This window comes from Patagioenas fasciata, chromosome 18 (assembly GCF_037038585.1).
Source record: "Patagioenas fasciata isolate bPatFas1 chromosome 18, bPatFas1.hap1, whole genome shotgun sequence".
Classification (NCBI taxonomy): domain Eukaryota; kingdom Metazoa; phylum Chordata; class Aves; order Columbiformes; family Columbidae; genus Patagioenas; species Patagioenas fasciata.
Window position 1 is genome coordinate 5696524 of NC_092537.1, and position 19870 is coordinate 5716393.

The following is a 19870-nucleotide window of genomic DNA, read 5'->3' on the forward strand; positions in this document are numbered from 1 at the left end:
CAACCGGATCAGAGACGACAGTATTTGTAGTAGCACATAACTAACATACTTTGATTCTGCTCTTACATTTTTAAGTCATGTGTTGCGGTATAGAAATTAAGACTTCTGCTGGCATTCACTTATATTCCACTGAGTGTTAAGCCAATAGATTCAGGGGAAGAAAGAATTTAAATATTTCTGTAGGTATTTTGAGAAATTAAAAATACACCTAGCAGATTTAGCATAACTTTAGACAATAAGCTCCTATTAAGGAGATGAGCTGGAAGCAAGCATGCAATTAATCCGCAGAAATACAAAGAATTCTGAACTTTCTTCACACAACTAATTCCTTCCATTGCTGCTTAGATGTGAATTCCATCTTTTTGTTTCAGTATTTCTGAGTCCAATATTAATGTGATACAAGCATGTGTTTCAGGTTCTGTAACTGAGCTCCTCTTATTCCACTTGCCATGTCTTAATACCCCTGAGAAACTCCAAATTTACACTTACTGGTCTCTGGAGACTCATTGCCAAACACACATTATCTGAAGACGAATGCCAGCATCTTCTCCACCACTTCACACTCTCATATTGCCAACTAGGTCTTCTGAAAATTAATTCTCAAGATACCATTTCTTTTGGCTCCATGTATCTGTATTTTGGCACAGCATTTTATCATAAGTATATTTCAATTAAAAAAACCCCACAACTATGCCAGAGTCAGATGCTGGAACCAAAATCCATAATTGTCTGCTCACTCAAATTGGTGTAAACATTCTTAGCTCCTAATCTAATCTTGCTCTTATAAGAACATTAACTTCCCTGACACAACCTTTTGCACTCCACCTATAAATATCTGATCAAAAGTATTAAATCAAATTTTATTTATACTAACGCAAGACTGGACATTCTCATTTCTGCACGGTTATCAGCTGAACAAGAGCTCTTTGGGCCAAGCAGCAGTAAGTGGTGTACAAGTGTTTAATAAATACATATAAAAATATATTTTACAGCACAATATATACATAAATACATATTTTTGAGAGGCAATGAGCAGCACAATATCTAATGAATGGAAGATTTGTGTATTATATTTAGGCGACAGATGTTTTAAGCCTCTTTATACATTTAAAGGGAGGTTCCAGGGAAGCCTGCGGTAAGTGTCTACAGAAACAAGTGTCCAAATTTATCGTTACAAAGCACGACACGACAAACCAAATTTTATCTGCTGTCTTAGACTAACCAGTGTTCTAGTTAGAAGTAATGACATTTTACAGCAGCTGACCAGAGACAGCCCAGCAGTGACCAGCCGGCAGCTCCAGCAGTTTTGGCTGCTCACACCCGCTCCAGCAACAGCCGCACTGGCTCGTGAACCCACATCTCGGGGCTCTGGTTGTGGTTCCAGCGTCTCCCCTTTCCCCACCGACAGGCAAACGGCCGGGGAAGCAGAAAGTGCAAACTGCGTGACTAATCGGCTTCGTGTTTTGTGAAACCGCCTCCCTCTCCTAGAAACCGTGTCCAAGCGCCAGGCAGCCCGTGGGAATCACCGGAGTCACGGCTCGACACAGCCTCACCAGGAACCGGCAAAGAAACCAGGGCAATGCAGCCCAGAATTGCCTGGTATGCTCATGTCCAGGCAGCGCAGCCAGCTCCGGGTCCTAGAGATTAATTTTGTCTGGTGGATTCAGGGAAAAGTTCTTGACACAGCACAGTTAATAAAAGTGAATGGCACGTTAGGGGTTACAAACGCCCTTCTCCGCAGCTGCCTAATAACCCATCTTCACGAAACCCACATCAGCGTTTCCCACTGTTATGGATACAACAAACTCTTTCACAGGGGCTGAGGTTCCGTTCCACAGTGAAGCACACACCATTTTCTCCCATGGCCCAATTTCAAATAGTTCCATAACACAGCAGACAAATATACACAGATACAGGTTCTGCATAGTCAAGGAAGATACCTTCATTAACTCTGATAATTATTTTTGTTACATACAGAAGTTTAAAAAATGAAGGCCCTAGAAGATGATGTAATGAATATTCAGCATTTTCTTGTGCAAGTCATTTCCAGCTGTGTAACACATTGAAGTCCTACAGCTGGTAGTTCCAGCCATAAGCGGATGTACATTAAGTTTATAAACCCCCGACATACACCACATCAACAGTCCTCAGAACAGGCTTTTCCAATTCCAGCGGGATGAAACACAGCACCGGAAACCTGTCCTACCCAAACATGCCTCCCATCAAAGGTAAGGTCCTGACAAAACAACAAAGCAACAGAACACGCTTCCTTTTTCTGATTAAACACTGTGGAAGAGACCAGCTGTTCCCTGAGGACCACCACAGACTTTAACACAGAGGATACTTGAACCTAGCAAAGAACAGACAGAAGAATTTTGAGGAAGATCACCAGATTCGGGGCTTGAAACCTTGGAGAAATTTATTAACTCACTATTAAAGGTATATTCCCATCAGCAGTAACAGGAAACTAATTAGGACACAGGAAAAAATTCCTTCCATTGGTACCCAGAGCACATTTAAAACCGAGTTGTCCTCAGTTCTGTTTTACTCCACTAGCACACGAAAGAGTGTAAGTCAAACCACCCAGGTGAGATCCGCCCAGCCAAGAACGGAGCTGGGCTGGCACTGCCCGAGACACGGTTCCCATCAATCTGACTTTTACTAACAATAAAGAAGCTCCTCTGAGACTTCTTTCCACTAAGATGTTAAATTCCTGATACGTAGATGATAGAAATCAGTTTGAACAATATACATCCTAAAAGCAAAGTGTCCATTCTCTCTGTCATAACGTCTTTATAAAGCCATTATATCCTTGTCACATCATGGAAGGTATCACATTGCAAGATTACATTGTGTAAGTTATTACATGTGTAAAATATAATACACATCAAAAAGGTTTTACCTATTCATGTTTGCGAGTCTACATGGAAAAATTTTCAAGGTCTTCCAGTATCATAAGTATGAGCATAAAAAGCAAACTTTCTAGTATTTTTAGGTTGATGAGAAAGCATCCCAGTAGAACACCACCACAAACTCATGCCCAAGGTCTACCTGCAACCTTCTCCAGCACTGTCAATAAATATCCTCACACACTCTGTCTTGAAGTATCAGTCCTAACCAATGTTCTCTCAAATCAAACCAATCAAGCCTAAAGATGGAAGTTTAGACATCATAGCAAACTAGAGAGAAGCCTCTGGAGTCTCTGCCTCCAGAGACCATTATGAAGAATTAGGCAGCAAAGCTGCCCACCCTGCCTGTTCAAAAATCAGGGCTTACCTCCCAAGTCTGATGGCTTTTACCAAGTTTGGAACACCCTCCATCTGTATGTTGTCCTCTGCCTCAAACTGCTGATAAGCCTGAGGGGGAGAAAGAGAAACAGACCTGCTAGAACGCCAAATCCAACCAGTACGATGCCTTCAAGAGGAGTTACAAGTTCCTGCTATGCAAACCAGGATGGAGATCCAGCTCATTAAGAAGCCTTTCCTAGCCCTAAGACTATCTGAAGGCTCTCCTTTCATCCAGCTCCATTCTTAGAAGCTGGTCCTATACCAAAGTTAAGATAGAGATCGAGCATAATCAATCCCATCATCCAAGAGGACCTTATGACCTATTAAGTAGTTGCTGAAGAGCACACACATCAACCATGGACGGAAACAGGGATTGAAGCTATCAAATAAGTTGTGGTTTAACCCCAGCCGGCAACTAAACCCCACACAGCCGCTCGCTCACTCCCCTGCAGTGGGACAAGGGAGGGAAACAGAAGACTAAAAGTGAAAAAACTCATGGGTTGAGATAAGGACAGTTTAATACGTAAAGCAAAAGCCGCATGCGCAAGCAAAGCAAACCAAGGAATTCATTCACCACGTCCCACTGGCAGGTGTTCAGTCATCTCTGGGACAGCAAGGCTCCATCACATGGAATGGTTACTTGGGAAGACAGATGCCATCACTCTGAACGTGCCCCCTCTTTCTTCTTCTTCCCACAGCACGATGTCATATGGTGTGGAAAGTCCCTCTGGTCAGCTGGCCCGGCTGTGTCCCCTCCCAACGCTCTGTGCACTCCCCACCTTCTCATTGGGGGGTCAGTATAAGAAGTTAATTCCTTGATTATGAGAATAAGAGTATGAGAAGCTGAAAAGTTGATTGCTCAGCAACAACTCAAACATCAGTGTGTCACCAACACTGTTGTCATCCTAAGTCTGAAACACAGCACTACACCGGCTACTAGGAAGAAAATTAAGTCCATCTCAGCTGAAAGCAGAACACAAGTATTGAACCTGGAAGTGCTAAGACCTGGAAATAAGCAGCAAACAAAACTGACTTGTAAAATAAGTGCTAAATTCTTAGCAAGACTGACATCTTCAAGTAGCTCTTAGCAATTGTGAACTATAGACCTCAGTTTAAGGAATAGGGCACTAAAAATTGTGAAGATAATTTAGCTGCCAAGAATACTCTGTCAATAACAAATATCAACATGCAACAGCTACATGGTCTTATCCCTAACACACAGAGGCGGTTCAAGTATCCACTATGTCTCAGACCCACAAAAATCACTGGAATTTATCACCAAAAACCTGACATAAAGCTTTTAAAATTAAAAAATCTTAAACATTCTGCTACAATCATTTAATATATAGACAACCATATGCCAGGAGGTCTCTCACAACGGTTGAATTTCAAGTGAACAAGGATATAAATAAGCCAACTTCTACCCAAAATCAAATTAAAAATCATTTGGATCTGGTACCAACTTCTTGCCTCATCTGTGCCCAAAACTTGGTTTCGCTGACAAAAGTTTTGATTGACTGTTTTGAAAACAGTGAGATGCTTCGTTGATACATTTGGCTATTGCAGCAAGTAACTTTTTTACAATATTGAACATGACATTTGAAGCCAGCACGAACACAGAAGCTACAGCAGACTAGAGTTGTTCTTAAAGCCAGGTAACAGGTGACAATTCAGGAATAGATGAATCAAAAGGACATTTAAAGCCGTTTTCTTCATTGCTGTAACATTTATAGCAATAGAATTACGATAACAAACTCCACCACCTAAACCACTAGTGCAATACTCCCTTGATTTAAAAAAGTACATGAGCAGTTAATGATATGCCAGTGGATTTCAACCTCCTCTCACCACTTCTGCTCAGGTGTATTAATAGATGAGTTTAAAGCAGGCCAGTCACTGCTCCATTTTCTGTCAGCCCCTGCTCTGGCTGCCTGACGTGGTGCGAGGTCCTGAGCCGACAACTGTGCCCTCCGCTCCATCTAGTGGAACGCGGGTTCCCAGGACACAGGTACACCCGTCACTTCACAAGGCAGCCAGGAGATTAACAGAGAAACGCACTGGTCAGAAACCAAACTGTCCTTTCCAGCGCACTTCGATGCTCACACTTCTTATAGAAAGATTCTTCAAGTTTAGTAAATGATGCCTTGAGGGACAGCGTAGGGAAGGGCAGGGGGGAATGTGCCTTGTAAACGAACCAACGCAGAGGAGAAACAGCTGCACTGAGGAAAAGGTGGCAAACAGCGAGCTCCACATTCGTTAATCACGAAATACAAGATGCCAAGCTGTTCTGCTCCTTTGTTGGAAATAAGATTAGTTCTGCTGTTCCCAGTCTTTGAAAAACATGTAGGAACAATCCAAACCCCCACTGACCAAACCTTCACTTTCAAACTTCTTTCAAGGATCTATTGAAAAGCTTTCTTGTATTCCTCAGAATCAACACTACAGCTGAACCATACCTAGAAACAGCATTATTGACAGATATATTTTATACCCATTTAGTTACTCACATCATCACATGCGTAGATACGCAACTCACAAGTCAAATCTCAAACAATGTCAAGCTTCACAGCTGAAAGTTCCTATTAAAGTCTCCTTGTTAACTAGACAGCTCTGTGCTAAACCACTGCTGCAGCTCTGCACACGTTATCCAGAGTATTAGACGCATTCAGACTGTATATAAAGAGGTTTTCTACCCGAGTGTACATTAGAATAATGCTGGGATCTGAAGAGTTCAGATAAAAATAAAATACCAAACAACCTAACGTCTGCAGAAGATTCTCAACAGAACCTGGTCTTGCATTTTCTCTTGAAGCCAGTGAAAGCCGCAGTCCTGTTTAGCTTCCGAGGAAAACAAATCCACATGTTTTCAGGTCAGCTGCCAAAACGGGTGTCTCATATGCCAAATAAAACCTGCAGCAAGTAGTATCAGTTGCTGCACAATGTCACCTGATGTGGGAAATACAATCACCCCAAAAAGTTGTGTCATAACATTTGCAGCTCTGAAGATCAAGAGCTGTGTCTTGGTTTGTTGGGGTTTTGTGGGGTTTCTGTTTGTTTGGGTTTTGTTTTTTCAAACATGTAATTTCCCCCAAACAATCAAACTGGAGTATAAATAACAAAGTTAAGGTTTAATAAACTTATGAGTTACGGAAATACATCTGTGCCTTGGTTGTCGTGTCAGATGCAGCGTGACACCTCAGTTGTAATTTAGCACTAGGCAGATCCAGAAAAGGAACCAAATCTTTCCACTCCCCCAGCCTACCACCTCCATCAGAAAGCACTTCAACCATGCAGACATCACGTTTTTCAGATTCTCTTGGAAATACATTATTCTGAGAATGATTCCCCCAGAAAGCACGCTCGAAAGCTGTTCCATTCCTGGAGGACGGTAAAATCCACTAGAGTCATCTTTTACTCCAAAAAAAATTTACTAACCTACAGCCTGTAGCACATAGAACGCAGTTTCCCAAAAAGGGAGGCAAGGAAGAGAAACAAATTAAACCTCCGGAGCCCCCCCAAGATTGAGTGGCACATCACGTGAGGACTGAAAGGCACTTACCCTTGATTTTGGTACAACAAGCAGTCCCCAAAGCAGCACATTTCCCCTCACGGAGCGTTGCTGGGCAAGCGAGCTGCAGGTTCCTATTGCAAGTGTTTTTAACAGTTCAAAGTGCCTAGTTTTCCATATTCAAGGTTGAAATTTGAAACATTCTGATGCTGAAAACTGGCTACAAGGAGAGCTAGGGGTCTCATCACAAAGACTTCAAATAATGTGCAAGACAGATATATTTAAGCTCCTGTACGCAACGTTTAAGATTACACCCAAGACCAGTGTCTGCCTCAGACACATCATTGAAGTGGAAGGAAAGGAGGAGAACATAATTTAAACAGTAAACCTTTTTGGAAACCTGCTATTTCCATGCTTGGTGCACCTGCACAATATTCAGAGGTGCCCTCTGCTGTTGAGAAAAGAAATAGTCCATGAAAGTATAGTCAAGTCATAAAATCAAATAAACCCCAAGGAAACGAAAAAACACAACAAAAAAACCCAACCACCACCACCATTTGCCCGCACTCAGTAAAAGTCTGCTAAAGACTGACAGTAAGTGCTTCTGAAAACTCTGCTTGTCCCAACATTGTCCCTCAACCCTCCAGAGGTAACGCAGCCAGCAGCCGAGGCGAGGGCAGAGGGAAAGCATGGGAGTCGCCAAGAGCAGCACTGCAAGGTGACACGAGGAGATGGGGCGCAGGCCAAAGGGCCCCACCACTGCAGCACATCCCTGCACGCCAGCAGAAGTCATGAATCCTTACCTCTCTGCTCTTAAGCAGTTGTAAAGTTTGCCAAAATATCCCAGGATGCAATGTTGCACCATTTTTTGGCAGCAAACTTGACTTATGCAACCGCCACAACCCACACGATACCAGGACCGAGCTCTGTATATCACACAGGAGTGGTGACTCCCTGCGCATCTGCCCCCGTATTCGGGATTTCATCACCTACGGTTGCTCACAATCCTCCCAGCAGTGCCACCGGATCACGTCACCTCTCCCATTTCCATTCCCTCATATGAAAGAGCAAAGCGCAGGAGTTCACTCACCTAGGACACAGCTGACAGCAACTGCTTAAATTCATAATTCAGGGGAAAAACAAGTCAGTGAACCACAGGAACTTGGTATAATGGTTGATGCAGAATAAGCTTATTTAACTTCTTTAATTTCAAACAGCAGATTTATGCCAACCCAGTCAGTTGAATATGCAGCTATGAATGTAATCCCACATGGTGAAGTGCAAAGAAATATTTCTCTTTGTTTTTTTTTAGTGTCATGATCACTAAGACAGCAAAAACCCAAGAATTATCATTTAAGTCATGACAAAACCACAGTTTCTGGAGCAATTTGAACTGCCATGTGTGTTTAAGCACATAGAATGATGCTGAACGCTACCATGTAACTGAGGAGCTGCACTCTCCCAGGGTTAATCAGTCTTCGCTAAATGCTCAGGATGGACAGTGCTCAAGGGAACAGCCCAAACCTTTTAATGGACAAAACTTGTTCTCACACACCTCGTTTGAGGAAAAACACATACAGTACTAGAAGATCTCTACAAGAACTAAAAAGTCTTGTAGTTAAAGCATTATATGGGACTGCATCTTAGCTGTTTTCTATTCTAAACTATTAATTATATCAAATTGATGTTCCTATCTCAAACTTTGTACTCCAACACAAAAAAAGCAAAGTCAAGTTTCATTTGCTTGCTTGCTCTGTGCCAGGTATTTGCAATTATCATCAATGCTAACACTACCACTATTCTGAATGTTGATGCAGTAACAGTCGGCAATACCACAGACTGGTGTAGATGCACAGGTGATAGTACGGGAAGTAGAAGAAAAAAGGAATTCTAGGTAGAAAACTTGTAGCCACATCCAGTGAATTAACTTGACACTTCGGTATCTTTGGTATCGCAGGGCATGCAAATCCTTGCCTATAGAACAGAAAACAAGATAATGCAGTAGAGCTGGACTGCTTCAGGAATATGTACAAGAGGATGGTTTTCACCCCCTAGAAATTTAGATCACTAAAACCAGTTCACTTGCATAATATTCTTTAGGTGTTCAACAACTGTGTTTGTCCCCTTTGATCTTGCTCGGCATCAGCAGCGTCTCAAGTCTCCGTCACAGTCTTTAGTGTTGTCCCAGACAAGTTATCAACCCAAATTATAAGCAAAACTCGATGTTCAACACGGCTCTATGGTTTCTCCAAAGTTACATCTTTGCTATCACAGAAGGTTTTCCCCAAATAAAAAGATTTTTGAATTGTTTAAAGTCAATGTTTTATCACCAGAACTTTATGCTGTTATGATAGGTGTCTCAACAACAGTATTTCTTACCCAAAAAAAATAGTTCTAGCCAACATCCAGTGACTCTCATGCGAATATTTCCATCAATATGATATACACACAATGTAATCATACATTTATTTGACGGCTTAGTATTCAAGGCAAAAAAAGAATGTCACACAAATTCACACAACAATATAAAATAACATTATGTACATTAGTATATAAGTCCATCTTCTATAACAGAAACTCCAGGTATAACGCCACACACATTGCCAGAATCCAAATTCTTTCTTGTTTGTGCAAGTAATTTGTACTTTCTATTGTATTAACAGAATAAGTACTGGCATATAGGACATGGTGCAATCTTGATGTCACAACCCTGTTGTCAGAGTACAGGGTTTCCCATTAACAGGTTGGCTGAGCTGTGGGCTTAGAGCACAGACATTCTGCAAACGGTGTCCTTTGCACCAAAACAGACCACTCAACCCATTCCAATGTTTTATTTTCCTCTCTTCTGCTGCTTTTTACACACACACCTCAGTTCACGAGAATTAAGAGTGTTTCTGATACAATATGCTTTGCAATTATCCATTTTAGCTTGACTTCACCTATAAAGATACACTCCTGGAAATCAAACAACCTGGTTTTCACTAGCAAGGACTACTTGAAGCGTTCCTGCATCACTGTCTGTACAGAATCCAAGAACATTTTAATTGCAACGGACCTGAAAATGTACGTCCCTTGAAGATTTGCCAACAGCATTCTAAACCATTCAAATCTCAGAAAGATTCAGCTCTGAGTGCCACCTACGTTAATCTTACCACTAGTGCACACTCATTTCTACCCTGCTGTAGGTTCACTCATGCTGTTGAAAATTAAACTTCACAGAAAGATTATTATACCTTAGGTTGAAAAGGAGAACTATAATTCCTTGTGTTATGGGCAAGAAAGGTGACTGAATATAAATAAAGGAAGAAAAAATAGTGAAAAGAAGCTACTTCAACAACAGGGACGCTGTTTTTAGAGACTGATCTCATCTCAACCTTATCAGGTTTGATACAGTCTTACTTCACATTTCTGCATGGCCCAGCAATAAAAGCTGTATATTAATTAAGAGACTAGTCTCGTGTCAATAGAAGCCAGCTTAGAAGCTTGACAGAATGTTCACCTTAATTCACATTGATCACTATTTCTACCCTGTGCTAAAATGTTAAATAAAAACCCCAAACATCGTAACCTTCGTTGCATCTTTAACAGACTCACGGGGAAAAAAAATAATCCATCATTAGCAGCATAGGTCTTTCATCTTCAATGTAAGACTGTGAGGTGAGGGAGATGAAGTGAGATAAGATTTCTGTGGGTTTCAGTATTTTTTTTCCTCTATCCTTTGCTCAACTATAAACAGACAAACTGGTGACCATGTTTCAGTCAATGACTGCGTAACCGGTAAAAAGCAGTCCAGCAGAATGTCTAAAATACAATATATTCACATGGTAACTCTCAGTATTTCAGGACAACAGACCATTGTTACCTTTTTGCAATACTTACACACCCTTTTGTAACTCAGACAGAGCAGCTCTAAAAGCAGAAGTGTTCTTCCTTAACTTTCTCTGTTAACACTAAATGCCTCATAGAAATAAATAATTCCCTAAAAATCATACAAAAGCTAATGAGAATCAGCATCAATGGCATTCTCATTCCAGTAGTGACATTGATTTTTAGCACAGACAACAGTTTAATGGGAAGAAAATTAATTTATTTTATAAACGCTAACAAGGGAATAAGTTCTAAATATCTTCTGAAAAAGTTGCTAAACACAAAAATAGCATGGTCAAAAAGGAAAGCAAAACAACTAGGAGACCAGAAGAATCAGATTACAAGTCACAAGCTAATTTGTTTGCCTTAATTCTAAGGAAAACAAACTTGCACAAGAGTTAAACCTACTTATCTGCCAAAATACAGGGATTGGCATAGATACTTAGCACATGTGTTATCAGTTTACAGAATGAAATCTAAAATGCACTAATTTCACTTTAAGAGGAGCACAATATATTTTACTTACTTTGATCAGCATAGTTTTTTGCTTTTAGCTCAAGCTGGCGAGTTTGTGATTCCAGCGCTTCCACTCTGGTTTGCAAGTCCTTTTTCTCTTGTTCTTGGGAATCTTCAAACTCGATGAATTTCTAAATTAAAAAAAAAAAAGTGAATTTAGCTTCAACAATGAAAGGAAGATTTTTTTAAAGGCATGAACAAAATTCCTTCTCCAATGAGAAAGAACAGATACAGTCATTCCCAGATTTGTTTTTAAGCAGAACAACTTTTGCTTCAAGCAGCAGGTAGGAGACAACACAGCAGCCCCGCACAGCAAAGCAGGGTGCAAGCAGGATTAACGTCAATATTAATTATTTCACTCTTTCCTAACTCCACACACTGCCTGCCAACACTGCATGTGAAACAAAGTCTCAGCACTCTCAGGTTTGACTGAGCATCAGTGAAGGTCCCTTCACCTGCACGCAATGGTACAGGCACAGCCAGCAACAGCACCAACCAAAACTACAGGTTATTTTTGATTCCCACCCAATTTCTGTTATCATTTGATACATTACAAAATGCCCAAAGTCTTAATGGAATGTTATACTTCACAACCATCTCCTGCAATCTGTCAACTGCTTAGAAAACTATTTACAGACACTCTACAGCTGTGTTGATCACCATCATCTACCCTGGTTTAACCAAGTGTCTCACTTCAAATCTTAACAAGTTCACTGATGCATATACCAGTGTTTACATTTTATAACATTAAAGTTACCAATTCATCCTTATGAAAGTTCTAAAAAGTGTATTTTTTTGCTGTTTATCTTAACACAAAATTCAGTGCGTATTGGCAGCACAAAGAACACCTCTGATAGCTGTAAATGTCTGAGGTCACGTAGTGCTCCCCATTCTGTGCTGCGGAGAAAAGGCAAGGCCACAAACACAAGTTACGCACGAGGCTTAAGTACAGGGAGGAAAAGCATAGCAGAGCCCTTGCAGAAAAAACATCTAAATACACATGCAAGCCAGCTCAAGGGTCAGAAAGCAAGCTGCAGCTGGGTACTGCACCGGAACAGAGGGGCAGAGCAGGCAGCAACTTAAAAATAGTAATGCTATAGGTGATTTGAATTTATTTTTTTCCTTATGTATGCTAGGAAAACTCAGTGGGAAAAATACTTCAAAAGCTCACACATCAACTTTTAATAGGCTACTATGAAGTTTTAGACAATGTGGTTTATAGTTTTTATCAAAGCAGAAACTTGTAACCCTATGAAAGAGCTTCCGTTTAGCAGGGTCAGCACAAGAAGTTTTGCTTGAAGTTTACTTCAGATGTAGAAATGCATCAAAACCCAAGGGGAACAAGAGTTCCTTTCAGACAAGCTCTCCACAGCCATCACAGGACCAGGCGCGGGGTTCATATGACTGTGCTTGAAGTCAACCCGTGAAACAACTGAGGAAGAGCTGATCCCAGCCCAGGTAGCGTCACTTTCGGTTCCGCCATTTCAAATGAGTTCTTCCCCTGCTTCAGAAAGATGTGCCAAAGTCCTCCTACCCTCCAGAGTCTGGAAATATTAGTTTGTTGACTTAACACTAAAAAACTCAAACTTTACAATTCTTTAATCACTCCTTTGTAATAAAGTGATATAAGTGTTTTGCGCCTTTTATATTAAAGGCTCAAGTCATGCCTGGCTTACTCTTAGCAGACTCCTTTTTTAAAAAAGGCTTCAAAGTTTGACATAAATTTGGCACTGGGGCTAAAGACCAATATATTTTGTTAAATTAAACATGGGAAAACATGAAAGAAGAATTATAAAATTGTAACATCTTTGTTTAGTTGCTTTTCTGATGATTTCCAAAAGTCAGATGTGTCTCATTACTTGCAAAAGGCCAATGACAATTCTACTTCTGACCAAACAGCCGTTCAAAGTCGTCAATGTCATTGTTACTCATGAACTAAAGATAGATATAATTTTGTGTTTCCTCTACGTTCTTCAACTGCAACTACTGAAAGTGGGTTCGTATTAAATGGTTTAGTTATTTTCCACTAGTTCACCATAATTTTGTTGAAGTTAGATTTTAAGTTAGAACTCTTCAAAGTACTTTTATAATTAGAGCTGAGCAACTTTTTTTCCTCTGCTGAAAACTTCACCGGATCAAATCACAGATTGAGTACTTTAGACTTGGAATGTTTCCATTTGATTTTGTCTCTCCTTCCTGTGACAGTATTAACACAGGCAGAGCCCCAGGAGATTGATCAGCTCATCCTGACTAAGCCTGTATGACTATGATGGAAGCACTAGTCAGATGAACCACCAGCTGAACACTCATATTAAAATACTTTCTTTTTTTCATTTACATTGACAATACACTCAAATACCGCACCACCATCTGCATCACTTAAAGTATATGCAGCAGCACACGTAGGAACATGCTAGCCACTCAGTGTATGGATACTAGACATTATTTCAACCCAAGCTACTGCTTACACAAAATACACACAAAGTTTTAAAAATCTAGATTTCCACATAATAAGTGACATACTGCCTAAGCCACAGAACCGTATGTTACAACTCTAACAAGAAGGGAGGTTTATTTGGCTTTTTTTTTGTTTGTTTAGAAGAACAAGCTAAAGAACACCAACACATCTTTAGAACAATCACACAAAACACCACAAGATTACAGGAGATATGGCTGGAACAGCCCTTAAAAGGTCATCTTTTTTCAAGGCTCTGATGCTCAGCACTGATGCCTGGATCCTAATTTTGATTAGAACACAATGAGGAGTAAGCACGGGATACGGTGCACGTCCCTACTGCTGAAATCCAGCCCTGTGATACCGTCACAAAGTATGTTTGGTGACTCCCATTTAATCCCTCCCATTTTCTCCAGGCAGTATCAACTATGTCATTTCAGACAGTCGTCTGTCTAACCTGTTCTTAAAGGCCTTCAGTAAAAAGCACGGAAAAAGCACTTCACAAATAAGATTCTGAAATATTTATGTAATTATTTTTTAAGTTAAAGTTTACAGCAATAGTCATTGCAATAAATATTAACTCAGACAACACAATGACACAGCCCAGCCTACGCATTTGGAGCCCTGTCTCATGTATAAAACCATTTAATCACTTTGCTATACAGCAGTAGTCAAATGAAATGTTTCTCCCTATATTTATGTCATCTTCTGTTTCCTGATATGTTAACTTGTTTTCCTGTCACACGATCCAGGTGCAATACTGAGCAGATCTGATGTCAGGTTCCACCTCCTTGGCAGTCTCTCTGACCCTATGACACAGCCTTTTATTGCAGCGATGGCAACTTTTCAGGCAATGGTTTGTTCTTCCCGGAGCAGGTAGAGAAGATGAGCGATGAAGCCAGCTCAGCTGGACTTGGGGTAGAGAAAAATATATGTAACTCAAAACAACCTAGTAACTTCTACTCTGTGTTAGCAAGCCTTCTGTATACGGGATCTCAATTTTGTTCCCTCAAATTAAGAATAAACTCTTCCTGCAGGCTGTTTACTTAACATATAATCCTAAGGAAGAAAGCTAATTTTGGGAACAGTAAGAAAAGGCAGTCATCAAGTTCACATTACGACTTAAACTCATTTTCATGATTGCAAAAGTAGTAACCATGTATTGAACACCAGATTTCATGAACAGCTTAATCCCACCAACAGCAGAAAAGCTCATATATATATATTAGACAGCCTGACAGAGCTAAAAGGAGTAGATTTTAGCCTGTGCCCAAGTCTACACAAAGCACCTTCTGCTAAGACACACACCCCCAGGTATGGAGCAGTAAACTTCTACAGAAGTAAAACTTCTTATGTATTAAATAGCAGAACCCCAAGTCCTTCCTCTCCCTGTTCTTTGTGGCAGGACATGCTGCCTAACGCTCACTTGGTGGGAAGAGAAGTTATGCAGAACCATGAGTAGGACAGCAAAATAGCTGGTTCCTCTATTTCATTAGCTATAGCACAAAACATATGTTAAGAAAATCAGACAACTGAATTTATTGCAACTTAAAAGATCCTTGCTGTTACCTGAACGACTGAAAAGCGGGCCCAGGACTTCTGAAATAAGTCACTATAAGAAAAGTCCACAAGCAACAACTTTCAAGATGTTCCTTTAGCAACGCTTTTTAAGTACAGCGAATAAAGGAGGCAAATTAGGACAATGGTATAAGGAGGTTCCTATTTAAATAGTAAGCCATTAATATTGCTCGAGATACTACTGTAAATAAAAATTTCTAAAACAGCAAGCAGGAAGTAAAAGAAGATATGTAAATTCTTCAGGACAGTTAGATGATACAGAATATTAAGCTTAGTAACTCAAAACTCTCCATTTTGCCATCAGATTATACAAGCAACCTGCGCAATGAAAGGAACACACTAAGCCAATAACTTGTTGTCCAAGTGAGATATTCACATTCCCTCCTTTTGTTTCAACCATACTGCACCCATCAGATTTCTTCAACATCCAAAGTTTGCGACAATCAAATCTGAATAAAACACATACCCCTCATACACACCACGTTCTATCTACCACAGACATTTTCACATACGTACAGCAGAACTGACCCCAGCACGTACCAAAAAGTTCACCTTCGCTCTTACAACTGAAAACACAGCCTCTGGTCCAACTGCACCTTGGAAAACGTCCGTAAAGCTGGTTTGCAGCGTATTAGTTTCTAGACTGCATAATCCTTGGCCCCTTGAGTTAATTTATCATGACACAAAGAAACGGAGATCGCAGTGAAGTTACCAACAGAAGTACATACAGCTCCCGAAGAGGCACAGCAACACAATTAACAGTGTATTCTATTTCATCGTATCACTACGGTTTCTGTTCTGCTGCCCAAGGCCTGCTTTCTTCAATCTGGCAAATGCTGCTTGTGTTTCGAGCCTGATTGATTTTCTCATGAATTAGTTCAGAAACTATTTATCAGTTTCTTACTCTCTTAATAAAAATAAAATATGTTTCCTAAAAAAGCCTGTTACATGCAGCTTGTGTCAGAACTAGGGATTACATCTTTATGCCCATAGTTGCCAGACTGAAGTCCATAAGGTCCTGTAAAACAAGTACAGGTTTGACAAAGAGGGTGAATGGTTTGGTGGTCCAAGAGTTTGGGCAACACTCTTCACACCACATTACTTCATAGAAAACTACTGAAGTCCTGGAACAATTTGCAGACAACATTTTTCACTTACTTAAAAATACTAGACATACAAATATTTGTATAGGGCTCATGTTTTCCAAAGTAAGTTTTTGTTGTCAATACAGTCTTCACCTGTAGTATTGCTGTTTATCTGATTTTTGGAAAATTTATCAGGTAAGAACAACTGCAGAGATAAGCACAGGACAGCACGTCTGGAAACAGACACAAGATGACTTGTTCTATTACAGATAATGCTGTCAATCCAATTTCCTACAGGAGTTTGGCAAGACAATGAGCTGGAGGAATTTAACCTGCACAGCTGCTTTCTACTGTATTGTGTTATCATCTTGCAAGTTTCACATTCTTATTTATGCTGAAGTAACTCTTAGATACTCATATTTTAATTTTTATAGTAATAACCTAAGTCAGAGTTTTTGCCATTGAACAGTCCACACCACCTGTTGCTGGCTGCAGCTCTTATGTACCAGCTTTGAAGAACTACAGTCTAGAGAGCCTGTATTTCTGTATTTTTTGCGCTGCTTTCTCACTCTGTTTTGTAAACACCCTCTGCAACTGGGGTGAAATGGACAAGCCACCTCCTGCCACGGGGAAAATCCCGAGGGAAAGCGAAAGCGCAGAGCTGTCAGCGCAGGGTTCCATGTTTGCGCTGCTTTTCTCCTAGGGACCTGGTGCCTGGCAGGGCAGCAGCGTTTCAGAAGAGCTATTTAAAAGTCTTTCAGGAAGGGCCACGCTGAAAGAGGGCCCCTGGACAGACAGACAGCACGGACAGAGCTCTGCCACAGCCGCCTTCACAGCCCGCACCAGCTCCGCCGAGGCACCGGAGCAGCCAGGGCCGGGGCTCTCCCCGCACACGGCGCGACCTCAACTCCCTCCCCGGCGGCTCCCGGCCCCTCACACCGGAGCCGCTCCGCGGGGTCGCGCGAGCCGGTAGGAGCCACCGCGGGACAGCCCGGGTGCCGCCAGCACCCCGCCCACGGCGGCCCCGAGGGCAGGAAGTCCCCCCCGCCTCCACGGAGGAAACGCGGAGCCGCCGCCCCGCTCGGGAACGGGCCCCCGCCCTCCACCGGCTCCGCTCCCGCCTCAGCCGCTGGGCCCGGCGCCCGCCCTCACCTCCTCGGCCTGTTTGCGCAGCGCCTTCTCCCGCTCGTACTGCGTGAGCAGCTGCTCGTTGTCGTCCCGCAGCAGTTCCAGCTCCACGCTGGTCTCCTGGCTGTGCGCGCACACCGAGTCCAGGTTCTCCAGGACGGCCACCACCAGCGGCATCAGCTCGGCCACCACCTCCTCGTCGTAGCGCCCGATGAGCCGCTCGAACTCGCGGTAGATGGAGCCCGCCAGCCCGGACACCCGCTCCGACATCATGGCGGGGCCGGGGCCGCCGGGGTCCTCCTGGTACACCACGCCGTCCGCCAGCTCCATGGCTGCTGGCGAGCGCCTTCCCTCGGGGGGTCCGGCGGGGCGGCGGTGGCTCAGCTCTCCCGGCGCCTCCTCCTCCCTCTGCGGCGAGGCCTCGCCTGCAGCCCGGGCGAGCGGCGGGGGGGCGGAGCGGAGAGCGGCTGCGGCGCACGGCACTGACCTCACCCGCCGCGCCGGGGCGGGGCCGCGCGTCACGCGGGAGGGGCGGGGCGACCAATCGCCCGCAACGGCGCGGGGGGCGGGGCCGGGCGAGGAGGTGGGCGTGACCTGATGGGAGGTGGGCGTGGCCGGGCGGCGATGGCGGGCGCCGGTGTTGCGGGGCGGCGCTTCAGGAAGGCGCGTCCCGCAGCAACGAGGCGGTCGGCGCGGAGGGCCCGAGCGGCTGTGACGCCTGCGAGTCACCGGAGCAAAAGCGGAGGCGCCTCGGTGTTGGGGGTGGAAGGTGCCGACCCCTCAGGCGGGGTGTTCGCCTCAGGGAGAGGTTTAGTATTGGGCTGTGGGGCTGGAGAAGAAGCGCTGAGGCCCCGCGGGGAGGGGAGAGACGAGCACAAGAGGTTGCACGATTAATCTTCATCTCTTTGAGTGGAGGATGTGAGGAAATGCTGCCCGACAGCTGACATGGAAGCGTCATTATTTATTTATTGCACGCACAGAGGCATAAATAGATCAAGTGATTCATTTAGGGGTGACTGACGGAGCTAAAACGAGATTTTAGGACTTGGCAGCTCCCGAACGCTGTTTGGGTTGCTGTGTTGGCTTATCTCTGACAGCCAAAAGACCTTTTCTTTCTAATAAGGTCTCTAGATAAATTAAAATCAGGAATCCTGTTCTCTTAGCAATAATCCAATTTAAAAAGTATCTTGCACTTGCCAAGACAAATTGGTTTTCCTGGGATTTGGAAAACTGAAGTCCGTTCCAGATTATGTGCTCGGTCATGGGAACAATGTGAGCTAATCTACACATTTACTGTAAATTTGAAAACATCTAGTGAGATTGGACAGTTTTGGAGTTGCTTCACATCCCTCATTTTTATCATACAGTTAATATTTGGGGAAATCATGATCACTAAGTAAAATTATTTCACATACAAGGGAGCTGACGAACTGAGTGGCCTAGTGACAGTGCAGGAACAAAGAAATGAGTGTTTTAAAACATGCAGAAGCCTGAGAACTGGTGGAAATTTAACTGTGGTTATTGCATTAATTTCCACTGGAGAGCAGTAGAGGTTTACACAGTATTTTCTCTCAATTGGACCGATCCTAAGACAGTAACTGGACTTTAAATGCATGTGGTGCATTGTCTTTATGTACTAATCTAGTGGGTATGCGCAGGAATGATGAAAAGACTTCATCTCTGCTTGCTCCTGTCAGAATTTCTTTCTCCCTTCGGATCACAGGTAGTTTCCCATTTCCCTCACTGTCTGTTGCAGAGGCACCAAGAGCCTTTGGGCTGGGGGTTATTGACTTGTGGGTTTTTTAGTGAGCTTGAATAAACCTTGTAAGAAGACAACAACCAGCTGGAGTTGAGAGGTGGCTCCGCTCTGCTCGCGGGATGAGGTTGCCTGGCCATGTCTCTTAATAATTGCAGTGGACTTTTCAACCCAGACCACACCACGTTATTCATGTGTCATATTGCATAGTGTGAGGACAATTCTAAACAACTGCAGATTATTGGGAGGATAAAAATACACAACATCTTGAATTGTAGCGGAGATCCTTTTCTCTGTAGCGTTTTATAGTTATCGCCATCATACTCGGCAAATTGCACAAATACATCAGCTCAAAAGACGTACGTTCTGACAGACGGCAAAAATGGGTCAAGGTGTCAGCTGACAGCCTTTAAGGGAAGGGTCTCTGAGGATGTGCTATTTTTATCCTGTTTCTATTAGCAAAATTGATAGATGTGGTTTTCTTTCACAACTGGAGCGAGTCCGTCACTGAATGGGCAGGCGGTTGCTGTTAGAGCTGCAGCCAGATGGGCGAGCACAGGTAGAACAGAGCCATTTGTGCTCCTGTTTTATTTCTAGTTACCTGGGGGTTTTCCACCATGGATAAATGAAGCATTTTAAAAGACGAACATTAGAAAGATGACCTGGGAGCCAAGTTTCAAGTGGTGTGAA

The 19870-nt window shown here is 42.8% G+C and overlaps 1 protein-coding gene across 2 annotated transcripts in view; it reads right to left on the reverse strand.

The window, feature by feature from the left end:
• Nucleotides 1–17895, reverse strand: part of SPAG9 (sperm associated antigen 9) — a 62630-nt gene extending 44735 nt beyond the window's left edge. Inside the window, exons 1-2 of one of the 2 annotated variants that reach the window (XM_065852662.2) lie at nucleotides 17449–17895; nucleotides 11189–11309 (exon numbers count right to left, since the gene is read on the reverse strand). In XM_065852662.2, coding sequence (XP_065708734.1) covers nucleotides 11189–11309; nucleotides 17449–17754 — 427 coding nt within the window. In that variant the 5' untranslated portion in view covers nucleotides 17755–17895. The remainder of the gene's footprint in view (nucleotides 1–11188; nucleotides 11310–17448) is intronic. The other variant, XM_065852663.2, reaches the window with a different exon arrangement.
• Nucleotides 17896–19870: the final 1975 nt, after the last annotated feature.